Source organism: Conger conger, chromosome 12 (genome assembly GCF_963514075.1).
Source record: "Conger conger chromosome 12, fConCon1.1, whole genome shotgun sequence".
Classification (NCBI taxonomy): domain Eukaryota; kingdom Metazoa; phylum Chordata; class Actinopteri; order Anguilliformes; family Congridae; genus Conger; species Conger conger.
In genome coordinates this window covers 26,677,670-26,693,233 of record NC_083771.1, presented here as the reverse complement: position 1 = coordinate 26,693,233, position 15,564 = coordinate 26,677,670, and the positions used below count along the sequence as shown (strand labels likewise).

Sequence of the window (15,564 nt, the reverse complement as noted above, 5' to 3'; positions counted from 1 at the left end):
CCAGATACACGCACCTACACACCTGTACACCTACACACCTGTACCAGGTACACGCACCTACACACCTGTACCAGATATACGCACCTACACACCTGTACCAGGTACACGCACCTACACACCCGTACACCTACACACCTGTACACCTACACACCTGTACCAGGTACACGCACCTACACACCTGTACACCTACACACCTGTACACGTACACACCTGTACCAGGTACACGCACCTGTACACCTACACCACCTACACACCTGTACCAGGTACACACCTGTACACCTACACACCTGTACCAGGTACACGCACCTACACACCTGTACACCTACACACCTACATGTGTACCCAGTACACACCAACACCTGAACACCTGCATAGCTGCTCCCACTACACACTCACATGCGCTACATTACCAGGGAGAGGCTGTACCAGGTACACACATCTGTACACTTGTAACCCCACATTGGCCCCCCTCTGTCAGGAACAGATATTCCACGAGGACAGAATAAAAGTATACACAGGGGATATGTGGTCCAAACTGTTCATTATTTAACCTCCTGCTTTCTTCCTACAGAACCTGACTAAGGAGCAGGCCGACTACTGCATCTCACACATGAAGCCCTACCTGGACAGCAAGGGCCGTGAGATGCCCTCCTCCTTCGACTTCGTGGAGTTCACCCGCTCGCTGTTCGTCAACTGACCCCCCCGCCCCCCAGCGCCGGCCCGCCCGCCCGCCCGGGACGCCCGGCTCCCTCTCGGCCCCTGCGGCTAGTTTAGCATGGCGACCTCCCTCTCCAGCACTCGATAGCTCCAGCTCTGTGTGCGCGCACTTATCCCGCAGTAAACCGCGACAGTCCGTCTGCTCTGTGGCTGTGCTTGTTGTAGCCGTGATGAAAATGAAAAAATAAACGCTTCTGCTCGATTTTACAGCCAGCTCAAACGACCACGCTAAAGGGGGGGAAGACTTTGTGTGTTTAAATTAAACGCTTCCTGACTGTGACTTGTGTCCTGTGTGAATTCACTTCGTGGAAACAACTTGGAAACAACTGTTTTCATTCTATTTATTGCAGTACAAAAAAAAATACATGTTTAGCATATCAATAAAGGTGGTTTAAATGAAAAAATATTTGCTGTTAATTTAACAAAATGTTTATGCCACTGGTAGGAGTACAGATTCGTCTGAGCATCGGATAGTTTCTTGCTCCTAAATGGATCTTAGCAGGTTTCAGGGGTTTGGGGTTTGTGGTTTGTTTAGTGCAGGGGTGTCAAACTCCAGTCCTGGAGGGCCGCAGTGTCTGCTGGTTTTTGGTGTGTTTCAGCACGAGAGACACATTTCAAAGTCTTTAATTGGCTAAAGAGACCAGACACCTTGTTTTCTCGGCCTTAATTGGCTGGAGGTTGACACCCCTGGTTTAGTGTCTTTAGCTGTCAGATTCACTCAGTTGTAGCTGAAATGTGGCATACAGTCCCTTTATATAGCTCTACATACTGAAACCATGGCAACAGCCTTAAACCACAGTAACAACGGCTCTCCTTGGTGTACATACTCCTATCAGTTTTAGGTTGAGATTGTTGTTCGGAGAGGGAGGAAGCAGCTACCTGAGTCACTAAATCTAGCAGTCAGACCTGTCAGCTCATTGGTCCACTGCACACATCCTCCCGGTCACACTACCAGCTCATTGGCCAGCTGTTCAGATCCACCTGGTCACTCTGCCAGCTCATTGTCCAGCTGCGCAGATCCGCCCGCTCACTCTGCCAGCTCATTGGCCAGCTGCTCCAGCTGCGCAGTCTCGCGGGGCTCCTGTTCCGTGAGCTCTGCGCTCAGGCGCCACACGTGCACGGAGCCGTCGGCGCTCCCGGAGGCCAGGAGGCCGGGCTGCTGGGGGTTGAACTCCAGGCAGTAGGTGGGGCGCCCCCCAGTGGCCTGGTCAATGGAGGCGACAGGGCGCAGGGACCTCTGGTCCAGCTGGAAGATCTGCACGGTGCCTGAGAGGAACGAAAACTCGCTTCAGTCCTTTTTCATCTGCACCTCGTGGAGGAGCACAAACAGCCAGTGCACCCCTGCAAGGGCAGGAGTATATACTGTGTTCAATAAAATTAACTGATGAAGGAAACCTGTTTAAATGTTAGAATTCTGGGCCTCACAAATGACATACTTTTTAAGAAAATAATATTTTAATTGCATATATTAATTACATATAACTTAAATGTGCATCAGTCAGGGATGTAGTAGAGATGCAAGCGCATCTGCAGTCTAAAATGGGCGCATGCCTCTGATGCTGAGAGTAGACAAAGGAAAATGGTGACGCATTTGGGACGCCTTGTCCGCCATTTTGCGTGTGGGTATGTAAGAGGATCTGGAGTCTCTGATACGAGTGGGGAAATGGGAGCAGCTGCTTGTGCAAGCCTGTTTGTATCTCAGAAGGCCCAGCCTCCTCCAGGCAAGCAGAGCGATCCATTTTTAGCTGAAGAAGAGGAGGGGGAGGGGGGTGGCGGCTTCAGAGGAGCTCAGACTCACAGTAACAACCTGGAGCGCCACACGGCACGACCATTTCACCGTTTCCCACAATGCACCCCTTCTCCTCCCACACATGGGCGTCTCTGTTCATGCTGAACACAGCAGGGGGGTTCGTTGGGTAATGAGACGGGTGTGACGGACCCGTCTCTCCCCGGGCGAGCGCGCACCTTGTGCAGTGGCGGCGGCGAACAGCAGGGGGCGTGTGGGAGACCAGCGCACGGCGAACACGTACGAGTCGCACACGCGCAGAGACAGCAGAGGATCCGGCTGCAGCAGGCTGTGCAGGTGGGCCAGACCGTCGGTCCCTGCGCTGAGGAACAGGTTCCTGTACACACACACACACACACACACACAGCACAGCGCTGCTCTCACATGGAGCTAACAAATCACCCAGTGTTCTCTCTCTCTCATTTCCACTGTGTTTGTGTGTGTGTGTTACCTGTGGAAGGGGGAACAGTGCAGTGTGTGTGTGTGTGTGTGTGTGTGTGTTACCTGTGGACGGGGGAACAGTGCAGTGTGTGTGTGTTACCTGTGGAAGGGGGAGCAGTGCAGTGTGTGTGTGTGTGTGTGTGTGTGTGTGTGTGAGAGAGTGTGTGTGAGAGTGTGTGTGTGTGTATGTGTGTGTGTGTGTGTGTGTGTGTGTGTGTGTGTGTGTGTGAGAGAGTGTGTGTGTGTGTGTGTGTGTGAGAGTGTGTGTGTGTGTGTGTGTGTGTGTGTGAGAGTGTGTGTGTGTGTGTGTGTGTGTTACCTGTGGAAGGGGGAGCAGTGCAGTGTGTGTGTGTGTGTGTGTGTGTGTGAGAGAGTGTGTGAGTGTGTGAGTGTGAGTGTGAGTGTGTGTGTGTGTGTGTGTGTGTGTGTGTGTGTGTGTGTTACCTGTGGAAGGGGGAGCAGTGCAGTGTGTGCACCGGCCCACAGCGAGGGGAGAAGGAGAAACGGGCGGGGGCAAGCAGGGCCACGCCCTCTCCCTCTGAGGTCACGCGCGTCGCCGTGGCAGCCGGCGTGCGGGCGGAGAAGGAGCATTTGAGCAGCAGGCCTCCCTCAGACCCCACCAGGAAGACGTCCGGGTCCCAGGGAGAGAGCGCCAGGGACGTCACGCCCACGCAGCCACTGCCCCGCACCTGCAGGGGGCGATATACACCACAGGCTTTAGACCACAGAGGGCCCTGAGGGCAGGAACGGGGGGGGGGGGGGGGGGGGGAGCGTCTCTCACCTTGCCCAGCGTGCCGCTGTGGGGCAGCTGCTGGCGGAGCAGAGCGTATCCGGAGCTGAGCGCCAGCCTGCCGTCCTCCCCCACACTCCACAGCATCACCCTGCCCCCTGAACCCCCACTCAGCACCGCCCACTCCCCTCTGCGGCCCGCTGGGACCCAGTGCACCTGCAGAGACACAGAAACACACACCCATAAACACACACACACCTATAAACACACACACAAACACACACACACACACCTATAAACACACACACACACACACACACCTATAAACACACACACACACACACACACACACACACCCATAAACATAAACACAAACACACACACACACCTATAAACACACAGGGAAATATACACATACACACACACAGGGAAATATACACAAACACACATATAAACACAGAGACATATACACATACACACACACACACACACGTATAAACACAGAGAAATATACACACGCACACACATGTATAAACACACAGAAATATACACATACACACACATGTATAAACGCAGAGAAATATACACACACGTATAAACACAGAGAAATATATACATATACACACAAACATATAAACACACACAGTAAAATATAAACACACACAAATATGAACACAGAGACACAAGTATAAACACACACAGAAATATACACAGACACAAATATATACACACAGAGAAATATAAACACACACAAATATACAAAAAGGACCCGCATAAACATTATATTAACATAACACACACAAGCACACATATGCAAACACACAGGCATGACAGCAGCATCACCTGATAGACAGGGTCCCTATGGGCGTCCTCAGACATGCCTGTCTGGGCCAGAATGAGGTCCTGAGATCGACTGGTGTCCCAAACCACCACCTCCCCGCTGTACAGACCCCCTGGAAACAAACACATAAGAGAACATAATGGCTTATGACTCGTCAGGGACAGAGGGAGAGGAGAGGGGTTTAGGGAACAGGACAGGGGGAGAGGAGAGGGGTTTAGGGAACAGGACAGGGGGAGGGTGGGTGGGTTTAGGGAACAGGACAGGGGGAGGGGGGGTGGGTTTAGGGAACAGGACAGGGGGAGGGGGGGTGGGTTTAGGGAACAGGACAGGGGGAGGGTGGGTGGGTTTAGGGAACAGGACAGGGGGAGGGTGGGTGGGTTTAGGGAACAGGACAGGGGGAGGGTGGGTGGGTTTAGGGAACAGGACAGGGGGAGGGTGGGTGGGTTTAGGGAACAGGACAGGGGGAGGGTGGGTGGGTTTAGGGAACAGGACAGGGGGAGGGTGGGTGGGTTTAGGGAACAGGACAGGGGGAGGGTGGGTGGGTTTAGGGAACAGGACAGGGGGAGGGTGGGTGGGTTTAGGGAACAGGACAGGGGGAGGGGGGGTGGGTTTAGGGAACAGGACAGGGGGAGGGGGGGTCACACCTGCGATGCGGGAGGGCTGGGATGGGTGGAAGGCCAGGCACATCACAGGGGAGGCGGTGTCTATGACCAGGTCGGGACGTCCAGGGTCCATGCCTCGGCGCTCCAGGTTCCAGGTGCAGACGAACGCCCTCTCCGTGCTCCAGTCCCCGTCATCCACCCTGCACCCCAAAATGTACCAGTGCTGATTACACCAGACAGTGACTGACAACCCGACAGGTAAAATAGTAAATGGAATGTATTTATATTGTGCTTTTTCCATCAACATTAGGGCTACTCACACACACACACACTCACACTCACACTCACACTCACACTCACACTCACACTCACACTCACACTCACACTCACACATGTCTGACAGGCTGCCATGTTGTCTCGCTCAGGGATTGAAACTGGCAACACTCCTATTGCCAGACGACCGCTCTAACCTCCTGAGCCAATGCCGCTCAAGGTAGCTCCACCTACACTGGGGTTCAGGAAACCCTACTCTGCCCTCAATGTTCATTTTTTGGGGGGGGGGGGGGGCTGGCTCGGGTGACAGAACGGGGGGGCGGAGGGGGGGTACGATGCTCACCGGCCGAAGCCACAGGCGATGACCGAGCCAGTGCAGCTCCAGGACAGGCAGCTGGCCTGCAGCCCTCTGTCCTGCGCGTCACGGTGGTGAAGACGATGGACACAGGACACCTGCACAGACGCACAGAAAGACGGACTGTAGCCACATGTACACAGGCGCAAAACCACGCTTCAACGCACCCAATCACGTGACGGCGTTGCGTCCAGTAAGGGGTGGATCCGTCTTTCGGGTGGGATGTGAATCCGCGTTTCTGACTCACTCTGGTCATTAAAGATCCTGTGACATTCATCGCAAACAGTAGGTGGTTCCCCAGCGTCCTGGCTAAATAAATCTGCCTCCTAATCATCCCCTGATTTAATTGACTATGTAATCGTTCTCTCCCTCTCCACCCCAGCTGATGTGTGGTGAGCACTCTGCCGCAAAATGGTTGCGGTGAGTTTCCCCCCATCGCTATATGAATGCAAGGAATTATTATTATTGATACATAGAAACGGTGATGGAGGTGGAAATTCACCAAAGCCAAAGGAGCAGGGGGAGCCGGCGGTGGAGTTGCGAACTTTCCTTATTTTTGGTGAGCTGCGTCTTTCGGCACCGTTTGCCCTAAAGATTCCACTGGCTCTGAAATGTTGCTCAGTTCATCGTTTGTTTGCACTGTGCTGGTCTTCTCAATGCCAGGTGTCTGATCAGTTCAATATTGTGAACAGGCTGATTGTTTCAATTTACCAAAATAACTTTTTTTGCATACGCAATCGAATGCCTTCTTTTGTCTTTGCGCCTGACTTCGTACTCCCCCTTGTGGAGGTAACATGCATATCAGGAAGCGCCCAAGCGTATTTCATGCTATGAATGATGCAACTAATTTGATGGTAAATTTTGGAATAAATATTCAAACATATTTTACTTTTTTGTTTTTACATTTTAGTCATTTGGCAGATGTTTTCAATCCAAAGCGACGTACAAGTGCATAGGTTCTTCCACAGGTTGAAGCATCAAATCCATAACTAGTTTAAATACGCATGGAGGGCTGTTCAGACAGCCATCCTAAGGAGGGAGGACTAAGGTATAGTCTGAAAAAGTGTGTTTTTAGTCTGCGTCGAAATATGGGGAGGGATTCTGCTGTCCTGACAGTGGTAGGCAAGTCATTCCACCACTGAGGAACCAGAACGGAAAACAGGTGTGAACGTGCAGCTCGACCGCCAGGTGCTCGTAGAGAGGAAACCACAAGGCGAACAGAGCTGGCAGACCGGGGTGGTCTTGCTGGGGAGTAGGGAGCAATTCAAGATTAAAGATTGTTTACAAAGTCTGAATAAAGAAAAAAAAGAGGGTCCAATATCCTTTAGAAAATAATATTAAGTGTTTAAGTTGTTGTCTTCTAAATTAATAAAAAGTTTCAGGTTATATTTACTTATTTTGAAGTGTAGTAAACGGGTCCTTCCATACCGTGTCGTGCCTCTCCTCCCAGTTCACTTGGAAACCGTCGAAAGCGTGACTCCGAGCATTCTTAACCAGCTCTTTCACCACCGTCTCCTCAACTCGCTGCAGGAAGTCCATGAGTCCGGGCGGGTCCGGGAGGTCTCCGCAGTCAGGGAGGTACTGGCCCGTGAGCGGCTCCTCTGGTTCCGTCTGTGTTCCGCATTCGGAGCTGCGCACCGCTTGAGCTCCCGTCTCGGCCGTCTCCAAGGGTACCGTCTGACAGCCTCGCTTAAAGGCAAACCGAAACAACACTTCAAACGAAAACTCAATGTCTAAACTCAATCAAAGGCTTACAGCGATGTGTTCAGAACTTTGACAATGCAAATATAGAAGCTCCTTTAAAAAAAGTTGTGTAATCATTTTGGCCTATGTCTGTAAATAAATAAATTCTCAAATTAAAATTTAAATATTTAAAGTTATGAACAAATTACCAAATTCAAGATTAACCTCTTCCCAGGATAAGCAATTGGTTTCTATGATCATTGGGTGAGAAAGGGGTCAGGGGTGCAGGTCTTGTCCCTGGGTGAATGTCCACCATGGGGACATTGGGCACCATGTATACTACATAAGGTACATAAGGAGTGTGCGAGATGTGTCATTAAAAGAGATAACACAATTGTTTAACGACTACTGAGAATAAAAACACATGCTACCTGTAGTGGCTATTCCGTTTCAAAATTATAGCCACTGCCCCAGCAATAGAAGAGATTGTTTTAACGCACCTTTGTTGTAGATCCAGGCTCCATGCTCATGTTCATTGTTTGAAAATAATAAACCAAACAAATAAATCCTACCAAAACGTTGTAGGCCAGCACTATGAACAAACAATGTCAAGTGTGTGAAAGAGAGAAAATAGATGATAGATGGAAGATTATAGAAGTTTAGGACATAAACTGGAGATTAGATGCGATGAGATGAGATGTGGTGGTTAGAAAACTGTGTTTGCTCTCAACTAAAGCCAGCACTCAATCCCTCCCCAAACATTTCTCACTTCCCTTTGTTAACTTGCACCACACCCCATTCCCATGGGTGTGGCCAAGATTGCCAATCAGTGGCCATCTGTCAATCAAAATCAGTAAATCAGAACTATAACAAAAAATATGGGAAGTCTTGAAATTATAATGATTATTCTTTAAATATAAACAAAAAAGGCTATTTGGCTCCTACATTCCGGCCCCTAATTGTGGCTGTGCTTAACAAAACAATTATTCTCACTTAAATCAGGAGCCAAAACCTTGAGAAGTGTTCCAAAAACTTGCTTGTAGGATCTTTTTCCTCCTTCATTGAAATGTGATTGACCACCACTTCCTTTTTGACCTCTGGGTCATCTGAGGGAATGGGACTCAGCTCTTTAGGCAGTGCTGGCCAAAGACTTTCATCCTTCCAAAGAAATTCTGGGCCCTGAATCCATCTTGTAGATTTCAAGAATGTCTCTGCGGTCATGCCCCGTGAGGAATCATCTGCCGGGTTTTGCTTGGAGCTCACATACCTCCACTGCCGAGTTGCTGACAATTCTCTGATCACGGAGACTCGATTTGCCACAAACGTGTGGAACCTTTTTGTTGTATTAGCAATGTAGCGCAGAACAGATGTGCTGTCAGTCCAGAAGACAGATTCTTCCAGCACAATCTGAAGTTCTGTTCTCAGCATTACATCCATTCTGACTGCAAGGACTGCTGCTGCTAGTTCAAGTCTTGGGATGGTCATTTGCTTGAGCGGTGAGACTCTTGCTTTGCCTGTGATGAATGTGATGTGAGTTTCACCGATGATGTTTATTTGGCGCAGGTAGGTGACAACACCATACCCTGACTCACTGGCGTCACTGAAATGATGCAGCTGTGCAGACTTTATCTTACCAAATCCATTTGGCTTCATACATCTGTCAACAGAGAAATCAGTGAGTTGGCTCAGGTCTGTGAGCCATCTTTTCCATTGTATAGCGAATACATCCGGTATCTTTTCATCCCAGCTGCAGTTGGATTTACACAGCCCTTGAAGTATGTTCTTTGCCGTCAAGATGAAAGGAGCAAGGAATCCTAGAGGGTCATATACGGAGCAGACTACAGAAAGAATACCTCTTCGGGTGATTGGCTGAGTCTTTGTGGCCGTTCTGAATGAGAGTGTGTCAGTCTCTACATTCCAATGGACTCCCAGTGCCTTTTCCACAGGTAGGTTCTCCCTGTCCAGATCTAACTCTTTCACCTCTTTTGCTCTTTCCTCTGCAGGCAGTGAGGACAGGACAGCACGGCTGTTGCTTACCCACTTGGTCAATCTAAATCCTCCTTCTAAGCAGATATCTCTGAGGTCTTTGACCAGGGCTATGGCTTCACTCTCGTTGGGAACTGATGTTAAACAATCATCCACGTAAAAGTTTTCCCTAATGGTATCGAGAGCCTTTATATTGTACTTGCCCAGGTTATCCTCCGCTGTTTTCTTCAGGGCATAGCTTGCACAACTAGGAGATGAGACCGAACCAAACAGGTGAACGGTCATTCTGTATTCCGCCAGTGATTTGGTTACATCACCATCAGGCCACCAAAGGAAACGAAGGAAGTCGACATCTTCGGGTGGTACTCTGACCTGATGAAACATTCCCTCTATATCGGCCATCATGGCAATGGGTTCCTGCCGAAACCTGAGAAGAACTCCAAACAGCGTGTTGGATAAGTCTGGGCCTTGTAATAGCTCTTTCTTCAAAGATGTGCCCCTGTATGTGGCAGCACAGTCAAAAACCACACGGATGGTCTTCTTCCGTTGGTGATACACACCATGGTGTGGTATATACTATATCCGTCCATCATCTCTTTGCAGCTGGTTGTCTGGAACCTTGTCGGCGTGACCTTCCCGTATGACCCCGTCCATGAAGCTTTTATAGTCCTCAAAAAACACCTGGTCTTTCTTGAACTTCTTAATGAGGTTAAGGGCACGTTGTTCTGCAATGTGACGGTTCTGTGGCATCTTCACATCATCCTTTCGGAAAGGGAGTTGGAGGTAGTAGTGTCCGTTCTATAATGTAGCAAAGTCAGAAGCTTTCTTGAGAAACTGTTTATCTTCAACGGATAACTCACTTTTCTCACTGTGACGCTGTTCAGGAAAATCTTGATTGTATTGTTGAACAAGCAGTTCTTGGATGTTGGAAATTGAGATTCTGTTTGCCTTCAAATATGGCCGTCCATTTTCATCCACACAGGGGCTGCTGTTGAGTGGTCCATTTACTACCCATCCAAGCTGTGTCTTTACTGCAAAAGGGCCGTTCCCTTCACTATTCACAACCTTCCATGGTTCCAGAGCTTTTGGGCAATTCTGTCCAATGAGCAGTCCTACCTCCTTATCGACAGTAGTCAGCTGAACTTCACTGAGGTATGGCCATTTCATGATGTCGTCCTGTGTGGGGATGTTTCCCTTCGTGACAGGAATTTCTGAGTGAGTGTATACTTCTGGCAGCTTCAGGAATGTGTCATCTTGAAGACTGCCCACTTCTAGTCCAGTTATTTTGTAGCTGCTTACATGTTTCTCCTGCCCCATTGTTTTTAGAAGAATTCCTGTTCTCTGACCCTGGATGTTGAGCTCATTCATCAACTTTTCAGTACAGAATGTCGCAGTACTACCAGGGTCCAAAAAAGCATATGTTTGAGCAACCTTGTTCCCTTTGGCATGTTTAATCTGTACAGGCAGAATGGAAAGAGCGCAATCTTTACCGGCCCCAGTATGATCGCCGATTGTGGAAACCAGAGCGCTGCTCAGTTTTTCTTTGGGCGTCTCAACAGCAGATTTCACTTCTTTGTGAGAGCTATCCTCTTCGGTCCTGATGTGCAGTAGAGTGGGGTGTTTCTTTTGACAGGTGGCACATGTGAGCCTTTTTTTGCATTCTCTGCTCATGTGTCCCAATGTTAAACATCCAAAACATGCACCTTTGGACTTGAGAAAATCCACCTTTTCTTTGTGTGGTCTTGCTTGAAATTTTCTACACAACTCCAGTGTGTGGTCTCCTGAACAGAATACACATGGTCTTTGCAAAGCAATTCTGTTATCAGGTCTTTCATTCAAGTAAGTACTTCTGTTTTTCACAGGGATCTCTGATGGCTGATAAGCAATTCTCTTTTTCACAGGATCTTCAGATGGCTGATAAGTGGCAGGCAATGGGTAAGTATTATTTTTCTTCTCTGAGTTTTCAGACACAGTAGTTATTGCAATGGCGAAGCTACTTCCTTTGGTGGTAGGCTTAAATGTCTTTGATCCAAAAGCTTTGTTGGCTGGGCGGGGATCTTGAATGTCTCCAAAGATGGGATCTGTGCTGATTCTAGCCTGTTTTTCAACAAAGTTTACCAGGTCTTTGAAACTTGCTCTCCTTTTGTGTCTTTCCTGAATCTCACAAGCGACAGACCTGAACTTGTCCCTGAGCTTGAAGGGGAGTTTGGAAATAATTATTCTCAGGTTGGAAGGTGTGTTAATCTCTTCCATGTACTGACCATTTTGTAGTGCATTATAACATCCTCTCAGAAAGAGTCCATATGAATGTAAGGCCTTTGCATCTTCGACTTTAATGGTTGGCCAGTTGAGTGCTTTATCCATGTAGGCAGCTGTGATTCTCATATCATGGCCAAAGTTATCCAATAGAAGCCTCCTGGCCTCCCTGTATCCCATTACAGACTCTAAGTGCAGACAACTACGAACTAGTTCCTTTGCTTGCCCACTTGTGAACTGTTCCAAAAAATACAGTCGGTCTTGGTTGCTGTCAGTTTTGCTTTCAATGCAGTGTTCAAAAGCTTGAATAAAAGACTGATATTGCAGTGGTTCACCAGAGAATGCTGTTATTGCTTTGACTGGAAGCAAAGACAAACGCTGCTGCTTCACAATGAGCTCAGAAATCTCATTTTGTCTGCTCAACACATCAACCAGAGTTTTATTTCCATGATCAAGACCAATACCAGACAGAGTGGCGCCACCTGCAGACATCACAGGTTGTTGCTGTTGATGAGTCTTGGTTCTAGCACCACCTGAGCTGGTGTAAATGGGTCCTACATGATGAATGCTGTGTTGAACTTGGCTTTCTATTTGTGTTCGCTTTTCTGAGGCTGCGGGTGTTGAGGGGTTAAAATTCTCCAGTGTTCTAATTGTCCTTTTCCAATCCGCTTGCTTCAGATAAGCATTCATGGCATCAGGAGGAGTCTTCCTTATATCAACTTGAGATGTTTGAGATGAAACTTCATATTCTTCCAGAACCTTTAATTTTGCAGCAGTTTCGGCTAAGTCAGCTTCCACTTGCAATCTTTCCTTCTTTGCTTTGAGGCTTACTTCTTCTATTTCCATTTGATGCTTCTTTTCAAGCATATCTGCACGAACCAATAAGACTGCTTTCTCTGCCTCAGCCTGTGCCTTTAATCTTCTGGTTGAGGATGTAGTACTTCGGACAGTGGACCCCTTGTGTGACACACTGTCTTCTGGCTGTACATCAGGAAGCTCTTCATGACGTTCATTAAGCTGCTCCTCATAAGCAGCCAACTCCACCTTTCTCTCCACATCTCTCAAAAACTCTCTGAACCTCTTTATTTTAGGCTCAAACCAGTCCATTTGGTCACACTCTTTCTTCTTCTGACAGTAACTTTAATACAGCATTTTGAAACTGCACAAAATCTTCCAGTGCACTCTCTAGCACTTCACACTTCAGCTTTATGGTGTTTTTGGCAGGTTTTCCATATTTATCATCCAACAGAGTTTGAATTTCATTCTGCTTACGTGATAACACTCCCAGTTTTCCTCTACGAGAGCGAATCAGTTTCAATAGAGTTACCTCCTCTTCATCAGCCTCAGCGGGCTGCTCCACTACAGGCTCGGACCCGCCCTCCGGCTGTTCCTTCAAATCAGACATAGCGCCGGCAATAAACGTAGAAATAACCCTGCAGCCTACGTAAGCCACAACGCACAATTCGCAATAACATACAACTGCATTCAGTAGCGCTGATCAGACGCACTGATGCTGGCTATCGTTACGCTCCGCTGTACAGCAGCGCAACACACAACATACAAACACGCAATTTCAAACCACGGCGTCCTCCGCGAGACATCCAACAATCAAACAAGCGATCTGCGATTTAAACAACAGCAAGCCCTATGCGAGACATCCAATAACAAACAATTCCTTATTCCTTATACAATGATAGCTTCAGCACGATTCATTGCACATCCAATATTGTTTGTTTTTATCTATTGTCCCGAAGTCCAGTTACATCTGTTATTTCCAGCTGATCGCTTTGTTCCATTCATGTCCCGTGTCCAAGGAGTAGTGCAGGGAAATTCAAAGCAAAAAGTTTTCTAACTTAATGTAGTGGCTATTCCGTTTCAAAATTATAGCCACTGCCCCAGCAATGGAAGAGATTGTTTTAACGCACCTTTGTTGTAGATCCAGGCTCCATGCTCATGTTCATTGTTTGAAAATAATAAACCAAACAAATAAATCCTACCAAAACGTTGTAGGCCAGCACTATGAACAAACAATGTCGTGTGTGTGTGTGTGTGTGTGTGTGTGTGTGTGTGTGTGTGTGTGTGTGTGTGTGTGAAAGAGAGAAAATAGATGATAGATGGAAGATTATAGAAGTTTAGGACATAAACTGGAGATTAGATGCGATGAGATGAGATGTGGTGGTTAGAAAACTGTGTTTGCTCTCAATTAAAGCCAGGACTCAATCCCTCCCCAAACATTTCTCACTTCCCTTTGTTAACTTGCACCACACCCCATTCCTATGGGTGTGGCCAAGATTGCCAATCAGTGGCCATCTGTCAATCAAAATCAGTAAATCAGAACTATAACAAAAAAATATGGGAAGTCTTGAAATTATAATGATTATTCTTTAAATATAAACAAAAAAGGCTATTTGGCTCCTACACTACCTAACGAATTTGCCAGGCTTGGTGGCTAATCTTCTGAGCTAACCACGCTTAGCTAGTGACAGGTACAAGGGAAAGAAACTAGCTGGTTAAAGTGTTGACTTAATGTTAGCTATGTTAAGTATTATTACTAGCATTAGGCTAACTTAAATAGAACAATTATCGGCGGTGAGCGGCCAATGATTGGCTTACTTGATAACTAGTTAGACAAGCAAAATTAACTTACCGAATCGTGTTCAGACTGATTTGACTTCCTCCATGACGATTCGGTGCCGACTGTCTCCAAAGTCTCATCCGTGAACATCGTAACGTTTTAGTGGGTTAGTTAACGTTTGCTAAGTTACGCCAGTTTCGAAATCACACAAAACACTCTTCTTATGTAGCTACTAGCTAGCAAGATATTGCTTCTTATGTGCTAGCTAGGTAGCAACATGAATACTTGCCTTCACCCTATGGAATCTCATCTTCCCTATTCAATATAGTTGTTATTTTATTGAGTAGGCCACCTACTCAAAGACACATATTTGGCTAACGTTAGATAACGTGTCAGATCTGATAGAGCTAGCAAGCTAACTCCAGTGCCAGACAGTAGTAACTACTACTTCCGGATGACGCTTCCGTTACCCTGGCGACAGCGCGTTCTCTTTGTTCAGTTTTTTTCACTTCTCTCATAAAAGCCTCATTGGAGATGAGCTTCGTTCGGACCAACCTCTAAGAAAATCTTTATTTTTATGCTCGTCTAGATTTGAAACCCACCGATTATGTCGAAAAAAGCCAACAACGTAGGTTATAGATTACGTGGATGGCTATTTTTCTAACGTAATAGAATCTGTAGATTGGAAAACATATGTGCACGTCAAGCTCGCTCTCGAATTCCGTTGTGTTACGAATTGAGATGGTTGCGCCCCCTGCCTCTAGGCGGCGTCGGATTCAGTGTTTTTTTAACACATTGTTGTGTGTTGCGAGACAGAGCATGTATTGTATCCGACCGTACTGCGTATCACGTATGTTTTTGAACATTCCCGAACATAATCTTAACATGTCTTATTATATTAAATCCGTTAACATGCGAAATGTGAGTGCACCTAAAATGGCTGTCACTGCTACGAAAACAACAAAATGACAGATAGGGGATCAAACGCGCCGAAATGCAACTAGGTAGCTCTATTGCTTAGTAAGTTACACGAGTCATTGTTGTTGCATTAGCCTACTAAACAAAACAGTGTCCACTTGTTTGGCAACAGAATTCCAGATAGACCATGTACAATATTATTGAAGGACACGTTATTTGTACTATTAATTTGAATAAGTTCATTGCTTGGAATTAAGGTTTTAAAATGTCGTGTCACAACCTTCTATGTTGGCAGACAGCAGACGAACAAGAACTTGGATGGGGTCCGATGTGCACCACCTGTTGCCATAGAAACTTCGAACCAAGCATAATTCATGCCTTCGCTGGCGCAAATGTAAGGA

General features: G+C 47.2%; 2 protein-coding genes across 3 annotated transcripts in view; one reads left to right on the top strand and one right to left on the bottom strand.

Annotated features, from left to right (window-relative positions):
• Positions 1 to 997, top strand: part of LOC133142450 (spectrin alpha chain, non-erythrocytic 1-like) — a 54,849-nt gene extending 53,852 nt beyond the window's left edge. Inside the window, exon 57 of the mRNA XM_061263672.1 lies at positions 572 to 997. Within this exon, the coding sequence (XP_061119656.1) occupies positions 572 to 697 (126 nt within the window). The 3' untranslated portion in view covers positions 698 to 997. The remainder of the gene's footprint in view (positions 1 to 571) is intronic.
• A 47-nt stretch (positions 998 to 1,044) lies between these two features.
• dync2i2 (dynein 2 intermediate chain 2) lies at positions 1,045 to 14,905 on the bottom strand. Of its 2 annotated transcripts, none has more exons than XM_061263670.1 (9): positions 14,318 to 14,905; positions 7,174 to 7,434; positions 5,734 to 5,843; positions 5,160 to 5,317; positions 4,518 to 4,627; positions 3,726 to 3,890; positions 3,389 to 3,633; positions 2,683 to 2,840; positions 1,045 to 1,983 (listed from the first exon to the last, which is right to left on the bottom strand). In XM_061263670.1, exons 1-9 carry the CDS (start codon positions 14,393 to 14,395, stop codon positions 1,745 to 1,747), a joined length of 1,524 nt encoding a protein of 507 aa, XP_061119654.1. In that variant the 5' UTR covers positions 14,396 to 14,905; the 3' UTR covers positions 1,045 to 1,744. The 2 variants fall into 2 exon arrangements, with proteins under 2 accessions (XP_061119654.1, XP_061119655.1); XM_061263671.1 differs by lacking the exon at positions 14,318 to 14,905 and adding an exon at positions 7,929 to 9,829.
• Positions 14,906 to 15,564: the final 659 nt, after the last annotated feature.